This window comes from Mastigoproctus giganteus, chromosome 1, assembly GCF_048544385.1.
Source record: "Mastigoproctus giganteus isolate SK-2022 chromosome 1, ASM4854438v1, whole genome shotgun sequence".
In the NCBI taxonomy this organism is placed as follows: domain Eukaryota; kingdom Metazoa; phylum Arthropoda; class Arachnida; order Uropygi; family Thelyphonidae; genus Mastigoproctus; species Mastigoproctus giganteus.
In genome coordinates this window covers 65,409,099-65,432,408 of record NC_143575.1, presented here as the reverse complement: position 1 = coordinate 65,432,408, position 23,310 = coordinate 65,409,099, and the positions used below count along the sequence as shown (strand labels likewise).

The 23,310-nt window shown below is 36.6% G+C and overlaps 1 protein-coding gene across 1 annotated transcript in view; it reads right to left on the bottom strand.

Moving 5' to 3' along the window:
• The window catches only part of ALiX (programmed cell death 6-interacting protein-like protein AliX), a 262,161-nt gene that overhangs the window by 108,379 nt on the left and 130,472 nt on the right, over positions 1-23,310 (bottom strand). The window contains exon 6 of the mRNA XM_090373269.1: positions 12,073-12,182. Coding sequence (XP_090229395.1) covers positions 12,073-12,182 — 110 coding nt within the window. The remainder of the gene's footprint in view (positions 1-12,072; positions 12,183-23,310) is intronic.

The window sequence follows — 23,310 nt, the reverse complement described above, 5'->3', positions numbered from 1 at the left end:
ACTTGCTTCCTTCCTTAAGAGGACCAAACTTTGACATACCGTCATGTTTACAGGAAAGAATCCAAATGCACGATGCAAGTATTCCCAATGCTCTTTATTAATGGGAGATTACTTATTACTATGCATGCGTGTAAAAGTGCATGAATTGGAGATGAGAAATGGTCATCATATGTTAATTGAGTTACTTAGTATTTGCATTTCTAAGATTTCAGCAATTAAAAGCTTTATGTAATTGCGTTGAATGCTTAAAACCTTAGCATCATTGAACAGGAAAACGTAATCCTCGTTTATAGCATGGAATGAAAGTGCAAACACAGTGGTCCTTATTGCCCAACCGATGCAGCATGTTGTTTAAGACATGTGTCCAAAAGGCACTTCATCGATTCCGCATACAAGGAATTGCAATTTCCACATGGAATATTATATACTACATTGTGCATATCTATGGGGGAAGAGAAGAGTACAGAACGATCCTTTAACATGAAATGAAGTTTCTGTGTAGTTTTTGCTATGACCCTGAATTCAGTGTCTTTGAAAAGAATATTAAGCTGTTTGTACCACTGCTTAATGTACGGAATTGTAATAGTAATAGTGTTTTTTTTCTAATTGTGTTACTATCATTATTATTAGCCATATGGTGGTGGGAAGCCTGAGGCTTATGCTGCACCATTCAAAAAAAAAATTTCTGAATTACCCTGAGAGAGAGAGAGAGAGAGAGAGAGAGAGAGAGAGAGAGAGAGAGAGAGAGAGAGAAGTAGAAGGGAATCACCAAGAAAGAGAAGAATGATGATGTATAGACAAATATCCAGGTTACCTATGGGACTAAGTCTGAGTGGTCTCATTGCTGAAATATATTTAAATAAAATATATTTGTCGCTGTTTTTATCTAAGATTACCTTTTATGGGAGATATTTAGATGACATTCTCATCATATCAGTTGAGCGGACTACTAATAATGTTTTATGGACTCTCAACAACGTACATACACGGTTAAAATTCACATTAGAGAGTGATGATATACAGACGAAGACGATTAATTTTTTAAATTTTATGTTAGGGAGGGAGGGGGAGAGAGAGATAGACAAATTGCAGTTCAAAATATACCATAAATTCACAAATACAGGGATGTTTTTACACTATACTAGTTATCCATTCACCTATAAAAGTTCCACGTTAAATCAGCTTACAAATGCATATAAATATTCGATAACTCAGACTGCATTAGATAATGAAATTGATGAACTCACAAAGATCTTTAAACAGGAAATATTTGCTTTATACATTAACAATATTAAGCTACAAGCCAAAGAAAGATTAGATAATACAGGAAAGAGTAACATGATTAGGAAAAAACACTATTACAATTCTGTATAATCAGCAATGGTACAAAACAACTAAATATAAAAATAGCGAAATGTTTAAAGTGCGGTACTCACCTTGAATATAATCTGCAATAGTTTTATGAAAAGACTGATGGCTAAATATAAGGTGGAATGGTTAAGTTAATGCATTAAGGTGGAATGAGATTTAATTTAACAGAATTTTAAAATAAGCGCAAGGAGGCAGAAGTGCACTACTCCGTCCCTGGTTGTCATAAAGTAGAAAATAGTTAATCTGGAACATAAAAGAATTGATATTGCCAATAGTCGTGACGACAGACTTTCGTTAAGTTATAACATCTTCAGTTGGCGGTGTTAAATGAGAAGTAACGCGTGCTGTATTTTAAGGAATTTTCTATACTCTTGTGATGCTCTTTGGGACACGTGGGAATCTCAGATGTGAGAGATTCCAAGCCGAGGAAAGGTGAAAGGGAAGTTTTGCGTTTAGGATGTTGAGATTAGTATTGTGTCAAAACCATTCGATAATGAGGGCTTCGTATTGAAGAATTCTGTGGCTGGTTTTAAGTCTTATAATGGTGATGGCGGAGTCAATTAAAGGAGTGTGATTGTGGGTTTGGGAATGAATTGTGAGTTCTGTACTAGCTTGTCCCGATCTAAGACTATTATAGTGGTAGTACGCGCAGCAGCAGAAAATCAGAAAATGCTAAATGCAGCAGAAAATCATTTTTCGGCAATATTTCATAAGAGGACGTTGTGGAATTAGTGAAGAAAATACACAAGACCATTCTCAATGAATAATTTAAATCAAGTGAGTGTATAAGTTTATTTATATTTTAATGCAATCCTCTAGCAGAGTTTAAACAGAAAAATGTGAGTTCCTAAAAACATGAGTCGGTCTACAATATCACGTGTTATCTTGTGAATACAGTGAATGACAACAGTGTCTCTGACCAATACAATTACAGTAAATGGAAAATATAGCTCTCACACATGTGACATTTTTTAATCTTCAAAAGTTTGTATGTATTGTTGCACAGTTTGCTACCTTCAGCTTGGTGCTGGGTTTTGCATTCACTTGGTGGCACAGACGAACTCGCTTGCTGCTGTTGTTGTTGGTTTAGGGATTTATTAGGCGCACTGGAAACTATGGCCATAGTGAACCAAAGACAAAATTGCACATAAGCCAACACGAAAATCTTGTTATACTCGCATTGTTCCCTAATATATCAGTCATGTTGGAGCAAATTTGCATTGCAAAAATGACTGTATTTGAATTTAGAATAAAAAAAAAAAAGTCTTATTTAGTTGCTCATTATTCAAGTTAAATTATTATTCATCGTTTCTTATAGCTTATTCCCCTAATACATTCCCCTTCCTTTTAGAAGGAAGGGGATGAATCTGATCGGTCCACTTGATATCGATGGTTCCACTGTTGATGATCCTGCTCAGATAGCAAACAAACTAAATGAGTATTTTGCATCTATATTCACACTTGAGGAGTTATTAAGGTTTGAAAATGGCAGAAAGTTATCAAATTGTAGCAGGATGTTTAATGATTTTGTAATAACTGAGAGCAAAGTGGAGGAGAAATTGTTGAAGTTAAACATAAGAAAGGCACCTGGAGTGGATGTGATCTATTCAGTTATATTAAAGGAGGCGGCAAAGCAACTAAGCAAACCATTAGCCATAATTATGAGAGCATCCTTGGACTCAGGGGAGGGCCCCACGGACTGGAGATGTGCAAATGTATCCCCAATTCACAAAGGGGGATCGAAGGATGACACGAGTAATTACAGACCAGTTAGTTTAACTTCTGTTCCGGGTAAAATAAATGGAGTCACTGCATCACCTTGATGCACTGCGGGTTCATATAGACAAGACTGCAGCAATAATTCAGACACAGCATGGGTTTGTTAAGGGAAAGACTTGTTGTTGTTTGGTTTTTAGGAGCATTAGCAACTAAGGCCATATTGCTCCAGGAATATGCGGTAGTCATTCCCTTGACCTTTCCGCATCCTCCATATTTGGTGGTGACGGGCCTGAACCCTGGTCTAATCAAGAAGCGTGTGCTACGCACTGCTGCTCGTTCCCACCTGGCTACAGAGGCGCCCGGAAGGTCTTGTCTGACAAATTTGATAGGATATTATGATGCGGTTACAAAGGAACTGGATGCAAAAAATAATTTTGATATCATATATTTGGATTTCAGGAAAGCTTTTGACACTGTTGCACATGGAAGACTATTGTACAAATTGGAGCAGAATGGTATTAAGGGTAAGTTGCTACAATGGATAAAAGGATGGTTAAGTGGGAGAAGACAGAGGGTGGTAATCAATGGATGCTGCTCTTCGTGGACTAATGTTATTAGGAGTCCCACAGGGTTCGGTTTTAGGTCCACTGTTGTTTTGTATATTTATCAATGATATCGATGAAGGTATATCAGGCTTAGTGTCGAAGTTTGCAGATGATACAAAGGTTGGCAGGGTTGTTAATGACAGTAATGGCAGTGTGCTACTGTAACAGGATCTAGATAATTCGGGTAGATGGGCTAAGAAGTGGCAACTGAAGTTTAACCTTGACAAATGCAAAATACTGCATATAGGTAGAAGTAATCCAATAGAAACGTACCAACTGTGTGGTACTAGACTTAAGGTGGTAGAAAATGAAAAAGACCTGGGAGTAATTGTGCAGTCAGATATGAAGTTTTCTGAACAATGCAGACAGGCTGCCAGGGCAGATCATGGGGTTTTGTCAATGATATATAGGAATTTTGCTAGCAGGGAAAAGGAGGTGATTGTCTCTCTTTATAAGGCAATGGTCAGGCCATGCCTTGAGTACTGCGTACAGGTCTGGAAGCCTCACTTTAGGAAGGATGTAGATTTGCTTGAGCGTGTAGAGAGAGAAGGGCAACAAGATTGGTGATGGGAATGAAGGGATCCTCTTACCAAGAGAGGCTTAAGTTCTGCAAATTGCAGTGGCTGGAGACTAGGCACCTGCGCGGTGATCTGATTGAGGTCTATAAGGCCTTGAATGGGTTGAGCACGCTGAATTCTGATGGGATCCTTCCACTTGTTCAGATTACGAACCTAAGGGGGCATAAATTGAAATTAAGAAAAGACAGATGTAGAATAGATGGGTGAAAATTTGCCTTTAGCCAGCGGGCGGTTAATTGCTGGAACAAACTTCCATCTGTCGTTGTGGAAGTTGATAGGTTGAATAAATTTAACCAGGAACTGGACAGGCATTTGGAGGGAATGGTGTGATTTTTTTTTTTTTTGGCTGATGCTGCATAAGCTCATACACTTGCTTTCTTGCATCACATGCCACTACTACTACTAATACCACATAGTAAATGGTATATACTATATAGTTTAACTGACGGCTTCAGTTAATTCATTATTCTTGTAATATAGAAAAAAAGTTTATGATTTGCATCAGTAAAATCGAAAAAGGGATCAGGATATGTTGTTTAAATTTTCATACAATGTGAAGATTGGGAGAGTGGTTAAAGAACATCATTAAGCAACACTCTTTCGAGATGACTTGACAACCTTCAAGGATGGTCAGAAAAGTGGCAGCTATGTTCTAATGCAGCAGAATGCAAGATCTTAAGCTCGTGGAATAGTAAGCCCAAAATAACAAGTAATTCATGGGGTGAATTTGAAACAGTAGAGGAAGAAAAGGATTTGGGAGTTACAATGCAGTCAGACATGAAGTTGTCTGAGCAGTGTAAATAAATTGACAAGGAAAGACCCCATGGTGTCCTTTCGATGATTTATCATTGATAGAATAAACATTTGCTTGCGGAGATAGGGAAGTTATAATTCCACTGTGTATGGAAACTAAGATCACATTTAGAATACTATGTCCAATTATGAAGACCACAAAAAAATAAACTATCAAGCTTCTTGAAAGGGTCCAAAGATGGGCAACTTGCTTAGCGAGATCTGTAAAAGGGCAATCATATGAAGAAAAGCTTTGAATAGGTGGGTTACAGAGCTTGGTAACTAGGCAACTTAGGATCTCACTGAGGTCTATAATGCTCTGAGCGGTGATAGTAAAGTGATGCAGGCATTTTTTCACTGTTATGACTCCAGAACTAGAGACCATAAATTAAAATTATGGGGAAAGATATTTAGATTGGATTGTAAGAAATTTTCTTTTAGCAAGTTTATTGTTAATTACTTTAAGTTGCCTATATAGGCAGTTAAGGCCGACAAATTGGAGAGAACAAAGGCTATTTTCCATATATTTACATTTATATTTTATTTTTAATCATTTATTTTATAAATTTTTTTATTTTTATTTAGTTATTGCATTTTTATTTATTTTATTTTTTTAGCCAATGCAACAAAAGCCAGTGGCATTCTCGAAATACGGAACTAATACTAATACAGAGAATGTAGAATATATTATTTCTTCACTGCTATTTTGTTTACATTTCATTATTATGAAGGTTAGGAATTAGCGAACGTTGAAAAATATCCGGAAATAAAAAAATGTTTAAGTGTAATATACCATAAAAAATGTTTAAGTACAATATACCATAGTTGGAGACCCGTTGAATTTTCTCTTTTGTCATCATGATCGATTTGCCTAAATCACAAACTTTACTGTTGGAATTTTTGAGAAAAGGGTTGTACCAAAGGCAAATTTACAGAAGATGGGCTAAATGCAGAAACATACTTCTGTTATTTATGTACTAAAAAGCATGGGGATGGCATCATTCATGAAATTTGGCCATCAAAGCTGTAATACACCGTTTTTGTAACAAATGGGAGGGAGGGACAGACAGACAGACAGACAGAGAGAGAGAGAGAGAGAGAGAGAGAGAGAGAGAGAAGGTCACAAAATAGAGAGAATACAGTAACATCACTGTATTTACTAGTCCCACAGACTTGAACATGTGTCACTTGAACACTTGGCTACAGTGATCAGCAAAATTTTATCCCCTTTTTAATTTGCAATTTTCACACAGAGTAAACAATTTTGAATGAATTGCACATAAACTGTATTTGTTAAGTTACAAATAAAAAATGTATTTGTATACGTTTAATTTGCTTATTAATTTGTTTTAAACTAAAAATTCGGGACCAAAGAAAGAATTCAACACAGAAATCTGACAAACAAAAACCAAACAAATTAGCCAATTTATTTGGTTTCGTAATAATACTAAATTGTAAAATAATATTAATTGTAAAACACATATATTGGTTCTTGGGATTGTTTGGGTCTACTAAACACACTTAATAATACTTTATGCTAAAACACTTTTTTTAATTAAGAGTGTGTGGCTTGTACAAAAGAATAATAATAATATTATTATTATTACAGTCGAACTTGGTTACAACGAGCATCAAGGGACCGACAATTTCCTCATTATAACTGTTACTGACTATATCCATGATGAGTTAAACTACCTCCTATTTTGATTAAAGAGGCCTGTGAGCTCTGGATTCACTTTTATTGTGGATTTTTGTATGACACAGTCTGAAACGGAAGACAGAATAAATAATGACAAGTTTAATACTAATTGTAAAACACATATATTAAATGTTAAATACATACAAAAGCTTTTGGTTATTATGGTAACCTTCATCAGTCAATCTGACATTTAAGTGTGGAACATGAGGGTGTGTACTGCCCGTCATGTACACGAAACTGCATGATGCAATAATTAATAGTTTGATGTTGAAACCTGTGGCTGTGATGTATGTGAACATTGCCAACGTTTGTCACTCATCAAAATGGTTGCCTCAATAATAAAGGTGGACACGACATCCACTGCTTCTGTTGACTGAGGTATTAGAGCATGTGATGTTCGACGAATCCAACCAGGCGTGTTGACCCGAAGTGTTTGGCAATGGCAGAGTGTTCTATGTCCGCTAAGCAGATGGCTCTTTCGTGTTCCAAAAGACGATTGCCAAGCAGTCTCCCAGTTTCCCTGATGTAGCAGCTAGTGTCATGGCAAGAGATGTGGTAGACTAGACCACTTGCAGTAAGGTGGAAACCGGTGTTTTCATTCTAGAGATGAGGGATCACAACTTTCTGCCTGAGAGTTGTACCCACTTTATCCCATGTGATTTTAGGATCCTAGAAACCTGTTGTGATAGGTTTGGGTAGTATGGGATAGGCCTCCGTAGCCAAGTGGGCAGGAGCGGGAGTGCAGTAGCACACGCTCTTTAAGTAGACCGGGTTTCAAGGCCCTGACTGCTGAATACGGTCGATCTGCCAACCCGCACTGGACCGGCGTGGCAGATTATGGTCCATTTTCCTCAACACGAATTGTTGGAGGCTTCCATCCTGCAGTGGGTTGATAATGGCTGCACTTTACTTTTTTTTTAGTATGGGATAAAGGCGCTTGTGGTTGGGTCATCACCTTGGATGTTCCTGTTGGTCGCTACGTGGTCATGTGTCTGTAGGTCACACCTGTCAAGGGTACTGGTGGCGTAGCCGCACCTTGCAAGATCTGCCTCGACTTTAGCAATCTTGGTGTGCCTCTCATCTACAGAACTAGTGGGTCCAGGCACGGGTTAACAAGGTCCGTGCAGTGCCAAGAAGATGGCTGTGCACATGTGCTGACCGAAAGTTGTCTTCAAGCATGTGCCCTCGTGTCGGACAAGGGTGTCTAAGTATGGTAGGGTATTGTCCGATTCTAGTTCAATGCTGAATTTTATGGAAGGGCGACAGAGAATTGAGGTGGTCTAAGAGCCGGTCACCCGAATCTCTGGGGATAACCACAAACACATCACATAGCAACACCAAAAGGTGATGGGATCTGGTACATTCATAAATGCACGACCCTCTAATTCTATTATAGAAGCAACCATTTTGATGAATGACAAACGTTGGCAACATTCACATACGTCACAGCCACAGGCTACAACATCAAACAATTAACTATTGCACCACGCAGTTTCATGTACAAGACTGGCAGAACACGGCCTCATGTGCCACACTCTTAACTGTCAGATGGACTGATGGATATAACCCTAATAACCAAAAGCTTTTGTATGTATTTAATATATGTGTTTTACAATTAGTATTAAAATTGTCATTATTTATTCTGTCTTCCATTTTGGACTGTGTCACACAATAATCCACAATAATAGCTACTATTTTTTTTTTAATTCTCAATAACTTGATAATAAGATAGATTCAAAAAACAAAAGAAATATCAGGGAGAAAAAAAATAATACAGTATTAGTATTTACAGTACCTACATATTATTTGTATTCAGTTTTTAAATCGATCCAGCCAACTGTTGTTACCTAAAAAATCGTCACGCCCAAATTGATTCTTCAATATCAGACCATTATTGAAAATCCAGCACTCTTTGTGTAAAGAATGTTTAGGGTCTCGTGGCACCAAGGGTTCCCCCATCTCTGCGTAATTTTCATTTGAGTGTGAGACAGTACCGTCAAGGCCAAGAGGTTTTTAAAATGTGTGGGCTGTGTATATGTATAGTGTTGTGTACCATTGTTCTTCTGGCCATTCAGCCGTTGGGCACCTATTGAGACCCACCGTTTCCACACTTTGCCCCATGGGAGCAGGCCAGGTACCTAGTAGATTTTTATTTACTCTGGCAGGCCCTGCCACCTAGTTTCCTGAGATTTCAGTGGTTAGGGCCTCAAAAAAAAAAGGGGGGGGGGGTGTTAAGTCCTGGGAATAGAAAAGGCCAAAAGATGTTTACGAAGGCGCAATTTAGATTTAAACGTTATTAAATTTTAGTAGCTTGTGCACTGGCATGTTAGGCAGAGTAAGGGGAGAGACTGAAGGCTGGGGGAGAAAAAAACAGAAATATGGGGAAGACAAAGAAGATGATCCCAGATGGTCAGTGAGGCAGTCATATGCCCACTAGGGAAAAAGAGGGGCAACAGGGAAGGGAGGAAAGAGAAAACCGTCTCCCCTCCCTGCACCAGGGAAGAAAGAGATGATCGTTATTTGGTTTTTAGGAGCATTAGCAACTAAGGCCATATTGCTCCGGGATATGCGGTGGTCATTCCTTGACCTTTCCGCATACTCCGTATTTGGTGGTGACGGGCTCGAACCCCGGTCTAATCAAGAAGCAAGAAAGAGATGATGGTGACATGTGAGGGGAGTGTGGTTTCGAAGGCCTAGCAGGGGCTGTGCTAGGTCTTTGTCGTTGTGATCTTCCTAAGTTCAGGTGTAGCGAACCATTGAAACAATGCTTCTTCAGCATTTGTAACCTTGCACTTACTAATTTTTTTTTTTTTTTTCTGTTATGTTCTTTTCCAGTGCTGATATGTAAAGACTCCAAATCTTGGATACTAGTCCATATTTCGACAAATATACAAGAATAAAGCACTGATTGGCAGGTGCCACTCACTGCTTTCCCCGCCCACTGTCCTCCTAGGTTGATATGCCTAGGGTGTTTGTTTATCCCCCCACTTGCCATTGTTTTTAAATCTAACTCTTTTTTCCAATTTTAAAAGAATTGGATAGAGGGATAAACACCCTACCTAAGCTAAGCATCCCCCTCCTCAATGACACAAAACAATCAGAAAGAAAACGTCTTCACAATAATCACCCAATCACAGAACTCTATAATACAATCGCTCCGTTCTATGACCACACTTACTGTGCAGAACAAATGGTACCCAAATAATGGATTTAGCCAAACATGTTTATTCTTCCAAAATGTCATTACTGTTGAAGAGGACAAAGAAACTTTTTACACACTTCTATATTTTTTGCACCATGTTCTAACTCACTAATAATTTCGACCTTTTCGTGAATCGAGACACTTTCTTTTGTTAATAGAAATATTTCCGGAGGAAGGGTTCATTTCTAATTGATTTTATTTTAAATGACAGTAAAGTGATCTGCATACAAAGTTCTTAGAAGTCCCATTGACAAAATTCTTAGAAATTCTTAGTCGTCATAAAAGCTAAGTCATCCTTTTCATTTTTGTCTATTCCAAAAATTGGATTTTTTCGACTACATAGCAATTAAGAATGTTTGCATAGGTACCAAAATTTGTTCAGTATATCCATGTAGTACACTCGTTATAACAGTTTGTTTGTTTGTTATTTGGTTTTTAGGAGCATTAGCAACTAAGGCCATATTGCTCCGGGATATACGGTGGTCATTCCATGACCTTTCCGCATTCTCCATATTTGGTGGTGACGGGCTCGAACCCCGGTCTAATCAAGAAGCGTGTGCTACGCACTGCTGCTCCTTCCCACCTGGCTACGGAGGCGCCTCGTTATAACAGTGAGTGACTGTATGGTAATACGTGTAAATTAAAATTATCGTGGCTTTTTGCTCATTACAGCCATGACCTCGTTATAACCAAGTTCGACTTTATATAATATTGTTAATATACACCATTGTTAAATTTACTATTCCCTCCAAAATATCTTTGTCAAAATAATTGCAATTTCCTACCTCTATTTAAATCTCCAATTAATACTATTCGTTCCTTGTCATTAGTTTTTACTGCTCCCCTCTAACATATTAGAAAACTCTTACTTCACTCCCTTTTTTGAGCCTTTGTCATATACACACACACACCAATTTAAACACCAAACTTTAAATCTAAAAATTCTACTGGACAATGCTTCCTAGCCACTTATTTCTTCCAAAACTATTTCTCAAAGCTATTGTTACATCTTCCATGTACTGTATCTTATGTTGAGAATTAATTAATAATTATTGTTTAGCTGCAGTTCCTTGGTATTCATCTGCTTAGTTTCTGTGATTCCTGCTATCCCGATAACACATGGGTTCTACTTATTTCACTTCTTTGCCATTTAACTTTGACAATATCTATCACAATGGCTGTACACCTTCCTCTGATTCAGGGTGCAATATATTTCAGGAAAATGCTTGCACTAGTTGAATTTGTACTACTCTACAGTGGTATCTTTTCCCATAACGACAACAGTATATTAGCAAGCTGCATTCCCAAGTACTTTATAAAAAAGCACAATTTTATTCAGGAAATACACTTAAACAGAAACTTAGCATGAAAATGATATAATAAATAAACGGAAATATAAATTTGAGTCTAAACAAGATGATTTATCAATTGTAAAAAGGTTAAATCTTCTTAAATTGCTTATGAAAATGGTTTAAACCTTACCACGAAAGGTACTATTGTGAAGGTGCTGCTTGTTAAAGTATGATTTTAAGCATATTTTTAATTTGTTTATGAAATAAGCAATATAGTTAGTAAGACTACTAAACAACATAGCTTCCCATATCAACTTCTAGAAATTATAAACTTCCAAACGAATGCACTGGAATAGCATTTCAGACCATATCTACCACACAATTAATTTAGGTTATTAAACAATTAATTTAGATTATTAATTTAAAACCTTTAGAATCTAGGTTAAAATGGATTAAAAGGATTGCCTAAAACTACTGCAACATCAAAGACCACAACTGCAAGTGTAGTGTTTCTAATGTTGTTCTGTTAAGTGTTTGTGTTGGTTAAAAAAAAATGTTTGTCAAGATAGAATCAGGATTTTATAAGAAAAGTTCATGTTGCTTAAAATCTCATTACTTTAAGAAGGGAAGTAACTGAAATAGCATTTCTGATTATTCAAATAACAATTTTAATCAAATAATTCTGCTAAGCAGTATATTAGTTAACTTAATTCCAAAATTATAATTCATAGTTATAAATCACCTTTACATACTCCAACTGAATATTCCAATTTAGATGCAATCAAATTAAAATGTAACAGAAGTTGACACATACCTTATCCAATATCACTCTAACAGAATCTTTTTGCATTTGTCTTAGTGCATCTGCATATAACTCTTCACATTGTGATGCTATTTTAGCTATTATAAGATTCTTCATATTATCTAGAATGATGAAATGAATAAATAAAAGTATTGCAAAATGCTCTACATAATTATTAAATATATATAGTTATATATTTTATAACTTGTAATAAGGTGAAAAAAATTGTGTTATTGTGTTCAAATACCTTTTTACAGTATGAACTCATTTTAAGAACAGGTCTAATATGCAAACGACAGCAAAATCTGTTTACACATTTAAATGTAAAAAAAAAAAAAAAAAAAAAATGAATAAATAATTGTAAATAATAAGTTGACAGAACTATGTGATATGCTGATTTTAGTTATTTTTAATGAGAAAACCTATTTTGCCGAAGTCAGTTTATATCACCTTGTTAATTAAGCTTCACTAGAAAATAATAAAATGGCCACCTAATACAGCAGGAAGTGCTGAGCACAAGAAATAAGTTAACTGGTTTCTCACTGCAACACATTTGCATTTCACCATTCATGCAAGTGTTGGGATGAGATCACCTGGACACAAGAGTTACAAAGCTTTAACAGTAGAAGGATGTTATTACAGCTGTGTGCAATTAAAATATTTTAGGTGATAGCTTCAGTAGTAAGTTACAAATTGGTTTCCCTGCACCAAATGTTGCCAATAAAAATGGTTATTTCACCATTAGCGAGTTGTGTATATTCATTCTAATAATTTAAGTTAGTTCTACTAACAGGAGAACTTTTTTTTGTTGTTGTTCTATGAAAATAGAATGAAAGCAATTCAAAGAAGATTGCCGTGAACCTTCTTGCTATTTTATAAGTTTAGCATGGATGTGATTTGTAGACAAAGAAAAGCAAAACTATGAGGCTCGAAAAATATAGTTTTTATCTATACAACTGAGAAAAAAATAATCAAAAGTTGTTAATCAAAGTGTACACACACTGGTCAGCAGTAAGGCCTGACGTAGCCCAGTGGTCAGGAGCGAGAGTGCATAGCACACATTTCTTGAGTGGACCGGGGTTCAAGCCCATGACTACTAAATACGATAAATATTTGTATTGATGATTTATTGTAAACTCTACCGACTTGGTTGTCGTGCCGGAGTATAAACAGAAAATTTATTTTATTTATTTATTTCAGTTAAAAAAAAAAGACAAGCCACTTTCATTGTTTTTTCTGTAGTGCTATTACTGATTGTACAAGTTCTTGTTTATGTCTGTAAGCAACCTGCCTTAATTTTGGCAGATTGATTCTAGACAGTCTAGTAGACATGATCAATGCAAATATGCTTTGACAGATATGTTTACGTTTAGAAATGAGATACCAATGTTCCTTTTGTTTTAGTCTTTGTTTGATGTTTTTTTTTTTTTATATAGCCTAAAGGGATAAATCAAATTTAGTGTGTTTATTAAAAATATTTTCTCTCTCTAACACACACACACACACGCACGCACGCACATATGCTGGTTTCCACAACGTTAAAGTATGCAGTGAAGTTGCCAGTGCTGATTCTGCAGCTGCAGAGAAACTTTGATGTGTAGGAAAAAGATTATTGATGAAGGCAGCTATTCAACGCAGCAAATTTTTAATGTTGACGAGCAGTCTCATCAACATTAAAAATGTTGGAAAAAAATGCCGATTCGAATGTACACTGCCAAAGGAGAAAATACGATGCCAGGTTTCAAGGCGTCAAAAGATAGGTCCACGTTCTTGCTTGGGGCTAATGCAGTGGGAACCCGTGCATTTCCAATCAAACCAGAGAGCAAGGATAACAAAATCTCTCTTTGAGGATTGGTTGAAAAATATTGTAAAGACAATGTCATTCCTTTCAAGATTTTGCTTCTATTGGAGCATTTCCCAAACTTTTTTAGTCATAGAACACTTTTAATCTCACAACATATTCACAGAACACTTAAGAAACACAAGTTTAGCAGGAGCCAAAGAACTATTTGCTAATATTTTATTATATACAACGCACTGTGCATCAGGAGCATCTTTATTTCCAACACATGTAAAGCCAAAATTCAAATAACTGTCATGATACTTTCGTTTTGGTCTTTTATTAGTTGGTTCCTGTTTTTTTACTTCGGATTTTTGGGGAAACAAAAGGCTGCAATTGTCCATCCTCACTTTGAAGTGTGACAATATTGTGTTCGTTTTCATCGACCACAGTTGCAATACTAGAAGTATTTGTTTCTTGTTTTAAAGTTCCTTTTTTCAAATACATGGTCACATATTTTAATAATAATATTTCGAAATACTAATAACTATCAAAAAAAAATTTATACAAGGAAGTGAGTTTAGTTATGATATCAGTTCGCTTCTTTCTCTCCTTCAACCCGTGTACTCCAGACTAAATCGCATACGAATGGAATGGCATATTAGTCTCTATGCATATTTCTCTATGCAATAGCCTGCCACAATAAAGTGTTCCGTGATTATTATTTTTGATTATTATTCTATTTGATTATTCTATTTGATTATTATTCTATGCTAGTATATTAACAACCGAAAAAAAATATGTTAAATGTTATAATGATACAAAAGTGGTGTATACATTACAAATATGCAAAATTTATTTATTTTATTTCATTTTTATAATTATTAATTATGATTTTTCACAGAACACTTGTTCACATCTCATGAAATTCTGTATTAGATAATTCTCCTAGACATCCTACACATCTAGATGATTTCAATTCGAACGTGAGAATTATATTTCTACCGCCAAACACAACTTCACTCATCCAACCTAAGGATCAGGGTGTTGTTTCGAATTTAAAAGCATATTATTTACGCACAACATTTGCTCAGGCATTGTCTGCAGTAAATGACAAGAAAGATTTTACGTTAAGAGACTTTTGGGAATCTTACAGTATTTACCACACCACCTTAAAACATTAATAAGGCCTGGGCGGAAATCACTAAAAGTTGTTTAAATGGAGCATGGAAGAACATATGCCCATGACACATAAAAGGCTTCGAAGGATTTGAAAAAGATGAATCATATGAAGAGGTTACAGATAAGATTGTAAAGGTTGCAGAGTTGGAGGTCGATGTCAAACATGTGGAGGAGTTAATAGAAGAAGAAAAGGAATTATCTAATGAAGAACTTATTGACTTGCAGGCAGTGATAGTGAAAGAAGAAAATGCTGACGAAGCTCAAGATGAACCAAATCAAGAGAGATGGCAATGGCATTTCGTGAAATTGCATCGGCAATGGCCAGGTTTGAGAAGATGGATCCTGACAGCAAACAATTCTTAAAAGTTAACAGAGGGGTGAATGATATGCTTGCTTGATACAAAGAAATCTACGTTGAAAAGAAAAAAGTCACCGTTCAGTCATCCATTAATATGTTCTTTCGTAATGTTGAGCGGCCGACCCCTTCTAAATCTCCACAGCGGCGTACTTATCAGCTGACGACGTCGATTCTGGCAATGATGCTCAAGAGGTAAAACTTACTGATGTTATGCCTGTCTCCTCTCTCTTTTTTTAATTTTATAATTTTGAAATTTTTTTTAAATTGCATGCTTTTATAATTTTTCCTGCGCATGAGATAAAAAATTGAATAAATACAATAAATAATTCTGTTTACATGTTCGTCAAACATTTCTTTTTTGATTCAGCCAATTCAGCAGGCACAAGCATGGGGGAAATTCTGACTTACGTAGTGTTCTGCGTCACGCAACCCTACCGTAAGTGGGGAGTTTCTGTAATGTAAAATTAAAGCTATAAGGGAGGATATCTAGACTGCCAAGTTGTTATTTAAGGTTAACATGACAGAGGGCCTGAAAATAGTTATAAAAATACATGAACAATGGAATGAAAACTAACAAAAATTAAAGAAGAAACAAACAAAGAAACTAAAACATTGTTGAGAGTAGACAAAGGCTAAAGGCAGAATTCCATATAAATGTATATAAAGCATAGTAATACTATAGTGTTTATAAGCAATACTATAGCAGTTTAGCTAACAGGAGAAATTAGGTATATAATTACAATAGAAATAGACACTCCTGACCTCACACTACACATATTACACCCAGAGTGCGGAAAAATGATAGTTTCAGGAAAGTGAATAGTATATGACAGAAGCATATACAGCTGGAGCTCGAGTTATCCGGGAGCGCAATTTTCTGTCTTTGCTAGTAAAGACCCTGGACATACATGAGAGTAGTAAGCAGAAAGTGGCATGAAACTAAAGGATGGCAACTACTGATCAACAGTATTCCGTTTATTAAAAATAATAAAATTATGTATAACACAAAAGAAATAAGTGGAACATCATAAATGTGAACTCACCCAATATTATATGATCGAATCAATATGATGCGATCAAACTAGATACATGTTGTGTATACTAGCGACCTCAGTGCCAAAAATGTATAGACACCCAGAAGATAGAGATTTGGTGTTTATTATACATGTAAAAGCATCCTTCAACTAGCAATCATAGATATGTTTTTTACCATAGAAAACAGTAGCAACTAGGTGTCAATATGTATAGATATAAATACCCAAACAAACGGGACAAGAAAAGTAGTCAAGGAAACTGTTGGATTATTTAGTTAATGATAATATTAATAGCTTATGAAAATGAAAGTGCAGGTAAGATAAAGGAAATCAATTATCTATCAATTTGAGATAGAATTTTCAAAAATTGTTAACCAGACTGTACTTATTGCAAATAGTGGCAATTCTACGACACTGTGAGAAAATATTATTATCATTATTATTAATAGCCATATGGTGCAAGGAAGGCTGAGGCTTATGCTGCACCAGCCAAAAAAAATTTGATGTTGGAGTGGACATTTTTTGATATATTAGATTGCCAAGGGTAAAATTAATCACATTAAAATTAAATGCATCCCATTTGTTATAAGTGTCAATATCAGTAGACCCATTATTTAAATTTACATTCAAATCCAAATAATTGGCTGTGAAGTCACAGGAATTGTTTTTTTCTAACAACAGTTCTTGGGGGTATAGGCAACTACATTCCTTGAGAAAATCAGGATAGTCCAACGCACATATATCATCAACATATCTGAAAAATGTGATATCATTTGGAAATGAACATTCATACCAATAAAGGTAAAGATTGGCTATAATACAGGAAACAGGACTGCCCACAGGAGTACCTTGAATTTGGTGATATACAGTATCTCCATCAAAAATAAAGTTGTTTAAGACACATGGCTGACCAAATTATTCCAGTAGGAAGTATTACATTTCAATATGTTTATATTCTCGATTAATGTTTTGAACTCTAATAAAAATTTATCTAAATTAATGCAAGTGAACAAACTATGTAATATGACAGGTTTTTAGCTTATCTAAAACAGGTAAATTATTGAAAATTGTTAGTTTCAGGTTCATCATCTCATGTAAAAATAGCTATGTCCAAGTTCCTGGTGAGGCATTAGAACAACTTTTAAAACCCATTGTAAACATTAATCCAAACAACAATATTAATTTCCATAATCTATCTGTTCATAGTTAAGCTACTGGATATCACAGATTTTGGCCGTGTCCATTGCCATTTATGGGACCCCCCCCCCCTTCAAAGTATGGGGCCCAAGCAAATGCCTAATTTTGTCAGTCCTGCTATCTGTATTATACCCAATCTTTACCAGTATTGGTATGAATATTAATTTGCTAATGACGACACATTTTTCATATACGTTGATGACATGTGTGGGGTTTTCCTCCTAAAAGTATGGGGCCCAAGCAAATGCCCAGTTGGCCTAGGCCAAAGTTAAGCACTGCAACTATTGGCAGTCGTGCTATCTGTATTATAGCCAATCTTTACACCTGTATTGGTATGAATGTTAATTTGCTAATGACATGTGCATTGGACTATCCTAATTTTCAAGAGGAATGTAGTTACCTATACCCCAAAGAACTATTATTAGAAAAAAACAATTCCTGTGATTCACAGCCAATTATTTGGATGTAAATGTAAATAATGGGTCTATTGTTATTGACATTCATAACAAACAGGATGCATTTAATTTCAATGTGATTAAATTTACCCATTGACAATCGAATGTATATAAATTTGTCCACTCCAACATTATTTTCTTGCAGTGTCTTAGGAACGGCCACTATTTGCAATAACTAGCCTAGTGATTAAAAATTTCAAAAAATTCTATCTCAAATTGATAGATTGATTTCCTCTATCTTAAGTACATTTTCATTTTCATACAGCTATTAATATTATCAACCACACAAAACTATTTTCAGATCAGTTCAGTCTTAATCAAATCATTAACTAAATAACCTAACAATTTCCTTGACAACTTTTCTCGTCTCATTTTTTGGGTATGTATATATTGACACCTAGTTGCTACTTTTTTCTATGGTAGAAAACATATCTATGACACAGATGGCAAAACAGGCTCCTGGATAACCCCGGATAATAATATACAGTTGGAGAAACTATATATTATTCAGTCATACATTATTCACTTTTTTAAAACTATAATTTTTCTACACTCTGGGCTATTAGTGTAATAAGAGGGCAGGAGTGTGTATTTTTTTTATCCTAATTACCTACCTAATTTCGTCTTTTTTTTCCTCTACCCTTCTCGTCTCTTTTCTTTCTTCTTTCACACTTTTAAATTATCTCCACCACTTTTATTTACCTACTTATTATATATCTGTGTGTGTGTGTGTGTGTGTGTGTGTGTGTGTGTGTGTGTGTGTGTGTGTGTGTGTGTGTGTGTGTGTGTTATTTATGAGATTTTTCAGTATATGTAGTTTCAGTAATATATCTACTTGCCTATCTTGCAACTGGCTGCAAAGACAGAGCCTGGTAGTATATCTTATATATACTTACACCCAAAATGAATACACCTCCCTCTCCAAATATATGTAGGATATATAAATCAGGAATAATCAGCAGAAAGGCAAATCAAGTAAGGGGCAATTAAAAAATATATATATAGAATAGACTCTTGATTTTCCGGGATAGAGGGTAAAAAATAATCCTGAATAATTGATTTCCCGGATAACTGATCAGTGTGGTACCACATTGACTGGTACAGAATGAAAATAACCGGGGGTAATTGTGCAGGCAGATATGAAGTTTTCTGAGCAGTGCAAACAGTCTGCAATAGTAGCTCATGGTGTCTTGTCAATGATATACAGGAATTTTTTTAGCAGGGATAATGAGGTGATTATATCCTTGTATAAGGCAATGTTCAGGCCACACCTTGAGTACTGTCTGGAGGTCTCATTTTATGAAGGATGTAGAGCTGTTGGAACGAGTGCAGAGAAGGGCAACAAGATTAGTGAATGGAACAAAGGGTTGCTCTTATGAAGAAAGACTTAAATTTTGCAAATTACAGTGTCTGGAGACTAGACACCTGCGAGGTGATCTGATTGAGGTGTACAAAGCCTTGAATGGTTTGAGCATGCTCAATGCTGATGGGATTCTTCCTCTTGCTCAGAATAATCGCCTGAGAGGGCATAAATTCAAATTTAGGAAAGACTGTTATAGGGTAGATGTGCAGAAGTTTGCCTTTAGCCAGCATGTGGTTGATTGCTGAAACAAACTTCCATCTGTCATTGTAGAAGTTGATAGCTTAATTAGATTCAAGGCAGAACTTGACAAACATTTGGAGCAAGTGGATGGGTGAAATAAGATTTTTTTTTTTTTTTGGCTGATGCTATATAAGCTTGCTTTCTTGCATCATGTGCCTTTGCTAATGCTATTCCAAATTAACTAAGAGCAGTGTCCACTGATTACCGCTCTGTCATCTCCTACTCAACCATCCCTTTAGCCATTGCAGCAACTTACCCTTAATGCCATATCTCTCCAATTTGTCCTGCAGTCTTCCATGTGCAACATTATCAAAAGTTTTGCTGAAATCCAAGTACAGGCAGTTCTCGTTTTACGAGTTCCTGGGTTTACGAGTTTTTTCCCCAAGCATCAAGTATCAACAAAATGGAAAATATGAACATTAATTGCAAAAAATGAATGTTAAACATTAATAAATACTGCATTCCAAACCAAGTGTGTAGCTATAAAATACAGTGTACCTACCCCCTTTACGATATTAATCAGTTCCAGAGACGCCATCGTATCATTAAAATATCGTAATGTGAACCCAATAACATATTGTTTTTTGGTAATTCTTTCAAGATCTCAGAAGTTAATCTTCGCTGTATACCTAGGCTATTTATCTCTCTAAAATGTCCTTTTTAAGGTCGTGAGCTTGACCTAAAGGCCATACAAAATGTTGTGAGCATGGTTTGTAAGTTGTATTAGTTACAAATTCAAATCATTAAAATGCACTACACTTTCATCATTATCGTATGTTCTGTTATAAGAATCAATTTTAAACGCCTTTGTGATATTTTTCTAAAGCATATTTCTGGAGGTCACAGCCATAAAACAATAAAAACAATTTGCACTTTCTGGTTTATTGGGCTTTTCTGTTACTGCAAGTAATTATAAACTGGTAGTAAACTCGATCTTCTTGCATTTGCAAAAATACCGATAGCTGGAATTTTGTGATTTTTTACATTGGTGAAACGTGTTTCCCCTTCACTGAAATCTTCAATCGTATGAAAAACATAAATAAATTTTCTGAATCTTCCCTTTATTCCTTTTTTTAAAACTTTGTAAACTTGTTACTCTGTGCAAATCGTGTTAGTTGCAATTTGTGTGTGCCATTAAAAAAATGCTTATGCATGCAATCATGAAATATATACAAAGGGTACTAGGAAAGTTTTGCAATACAGCTTTGTTTATTTAATTTTTTCAAAGTAATTTCCTCTACATTCAATACACCTCTCCATCCTCCGAAACCAATCTTTAAACCAGTTTTGCCAAGTTTCACTAGGGAGTAAAGCACATTCATTGTCCCAAGCCCGTAGAAGGTCCTCATCACTGGAAAACCGCCTCCCTTTTAGCTTCATTTTCACATGCGGGAACAGTGCAAAGTCGCAGGGAGCAAGGTCTGGACTGTAGGGAGGGTGCTCGAGAAGTTTCAGTCCTGTCTTGGTCAAATATTCGGTGCAGCCTTTGGCGCGGTGAGCTGCAGCATTATCATGATGGAGGTACCAGGTGTCCATTCTTGACTTTGGCCGCAGGTTCTTCATAGATCCAATGACTTTAGGCAGGCATTGTTCAGTATACCACTTAGCTGTGACTGTCTTCTGCGTGTCCAAAACGACACGTTCCACAATTCCACTCGATTTGAAAAATACAGCTATCATTTTCTTTTTACAGATCGGGATTTTCTGACAATTACGGGTGTGTCGTCATCATCAAAGACCCAAACTTTGTTTTGAGCCTTGGTCGGCAGATCGTAATAGTACAGCCAAGTCTCGTCACCTGTCACGATGTTGTTCACATACCGAGATTGTCCCTTATCAAACTTTTTTAACATCTCCGGGCACCAAGTCACACGTCGTGTCATCTGCTCTTCAGTCAGTCGATGCGGCACCCAGAGAGAACAAAGTTTCTTCACGTGCAAATAATCTTGCAGAATCGAACGAATTGCTGGTGCATTTAGGACCAAAGTATCCTCTATCTGTTGGTAGGTCACTCGCCTGTTTTCGTCAAGCATTTTCCTCACAGCAGTAACGTTTTCCTCCGTAACTGACGTTCGTGGTCTTCCCGGCCTCTCAGAATCCTCCAGAGTGAAATTTCCCCTCTGGAATTCTCTATACCACCTGAATATCGTTGTACGATGTGGACAATCATCATCTAGTGCAAGAGTCATTTCTTCTAAGCACTGGTCTATGGTTAAACCACGTACGAAATTATACCGCAAAACTGTCCTTATCTCATTTCGTGATAACAATGCCATCGCAAGAACTTTACACTCTCACTACTAATGAATAGGAGACCACCAGAGGGCTGCCTTACTAGTCGGACGTGCTGATCAACGCTAAAGAAAAATGTGCTTAAATATGCGTTTTAATTATAGTTATTGCCATAAAAAGTGTTCTCAACTAAAGAAGTCAACTAGTGGACTCTCACGGTAAGAAATTTTTTAAATTTCAACTGGGAATTTAGCAGGCTATTTGCGTTTTCATCTATATCCTTTGTTTGCGAGACCGCAGTGGTCACCATGTGGCTGGCAGCAAGGATATAGAGAGGCGCCAATATAAAGCGGCGGCCACGTAAATACCCTGCATTTGACTGGGGAGGTGCCCCAACTTGTGCTAAACCCGAGCTGCAAGAGCGTTCCATCATCTGTGCTGAATTACCGTTACTGTGCTAGTGAAACATGTATTTTTTGTCTTCCCCCCCCTCTGCAATAGACATACCGTGAACAGAATGGATCTTAGCAAATATACGTGTAGTGCAAAAACTGATGTCACCACTGTTATCGGCGCCAAGAAAAACCCCCAGAGAAATTAACCCCGTTTTCCTAGGGCCACTTATATACTAGGCTGTTTCCCCCCCCCCTATACTGCCAGTGGGGGAGAGCCCGAATCTTCGCCTGCAGATCACACGGCAACAAATATACCCACGGACTAGTGGTTTATATCCTCCAACAGCTCTCAGAGCCCTCAAACAAAATAACGCGTCTAGACCTCACTAATCCGGATAACTTCGAAAATCCGAAATGGATACAAACATGATGGGAGAACCACACGAAAAAGATTGTGACTCTGACTGTGAACAAGTTAACCCTGAACACCAATTCCATACTGAAGAAGTTAAACCGACACCTTTGGCTAAAAGAAAAAATAAAAATCAAATAGTCTCTAATTCGGACAGAGCAACTAGAAGCCAGAGCCAACCAAAGGACGCTCATGATGATCCTGGCTCCCTACAACCAGGAAAACAAGTTGAAACCAAGCCGAAGGATTCCCCCCTGGACTCTGCACTCCCAGAGGGATCCCCCTTGGATCAAGCACGCACTCTCAAGACAGCCCTAGAAGACCTATTTAGGGACCAGAGCAACAGAATCTCAGCAGGTCTCAGAGGCCAAATTGCTACTTTATGGAATAAAATGGAGTCCGTTTTATTCCAAACATACTTAGAATCTGAAATAGCCACAGCTAAACTGCAGGCTTATAAGGAAGGAGAAGCAGAAAATATGCCACAGCGCACTCCCTCCTATGCAGATGCGCTGAGGATACCGGCTCAGTGTGACCACACAGCCACCCAACCAATACAAGCCAAGGAGAAATCCACCACTCGGCGACCTAACATTGTAGTG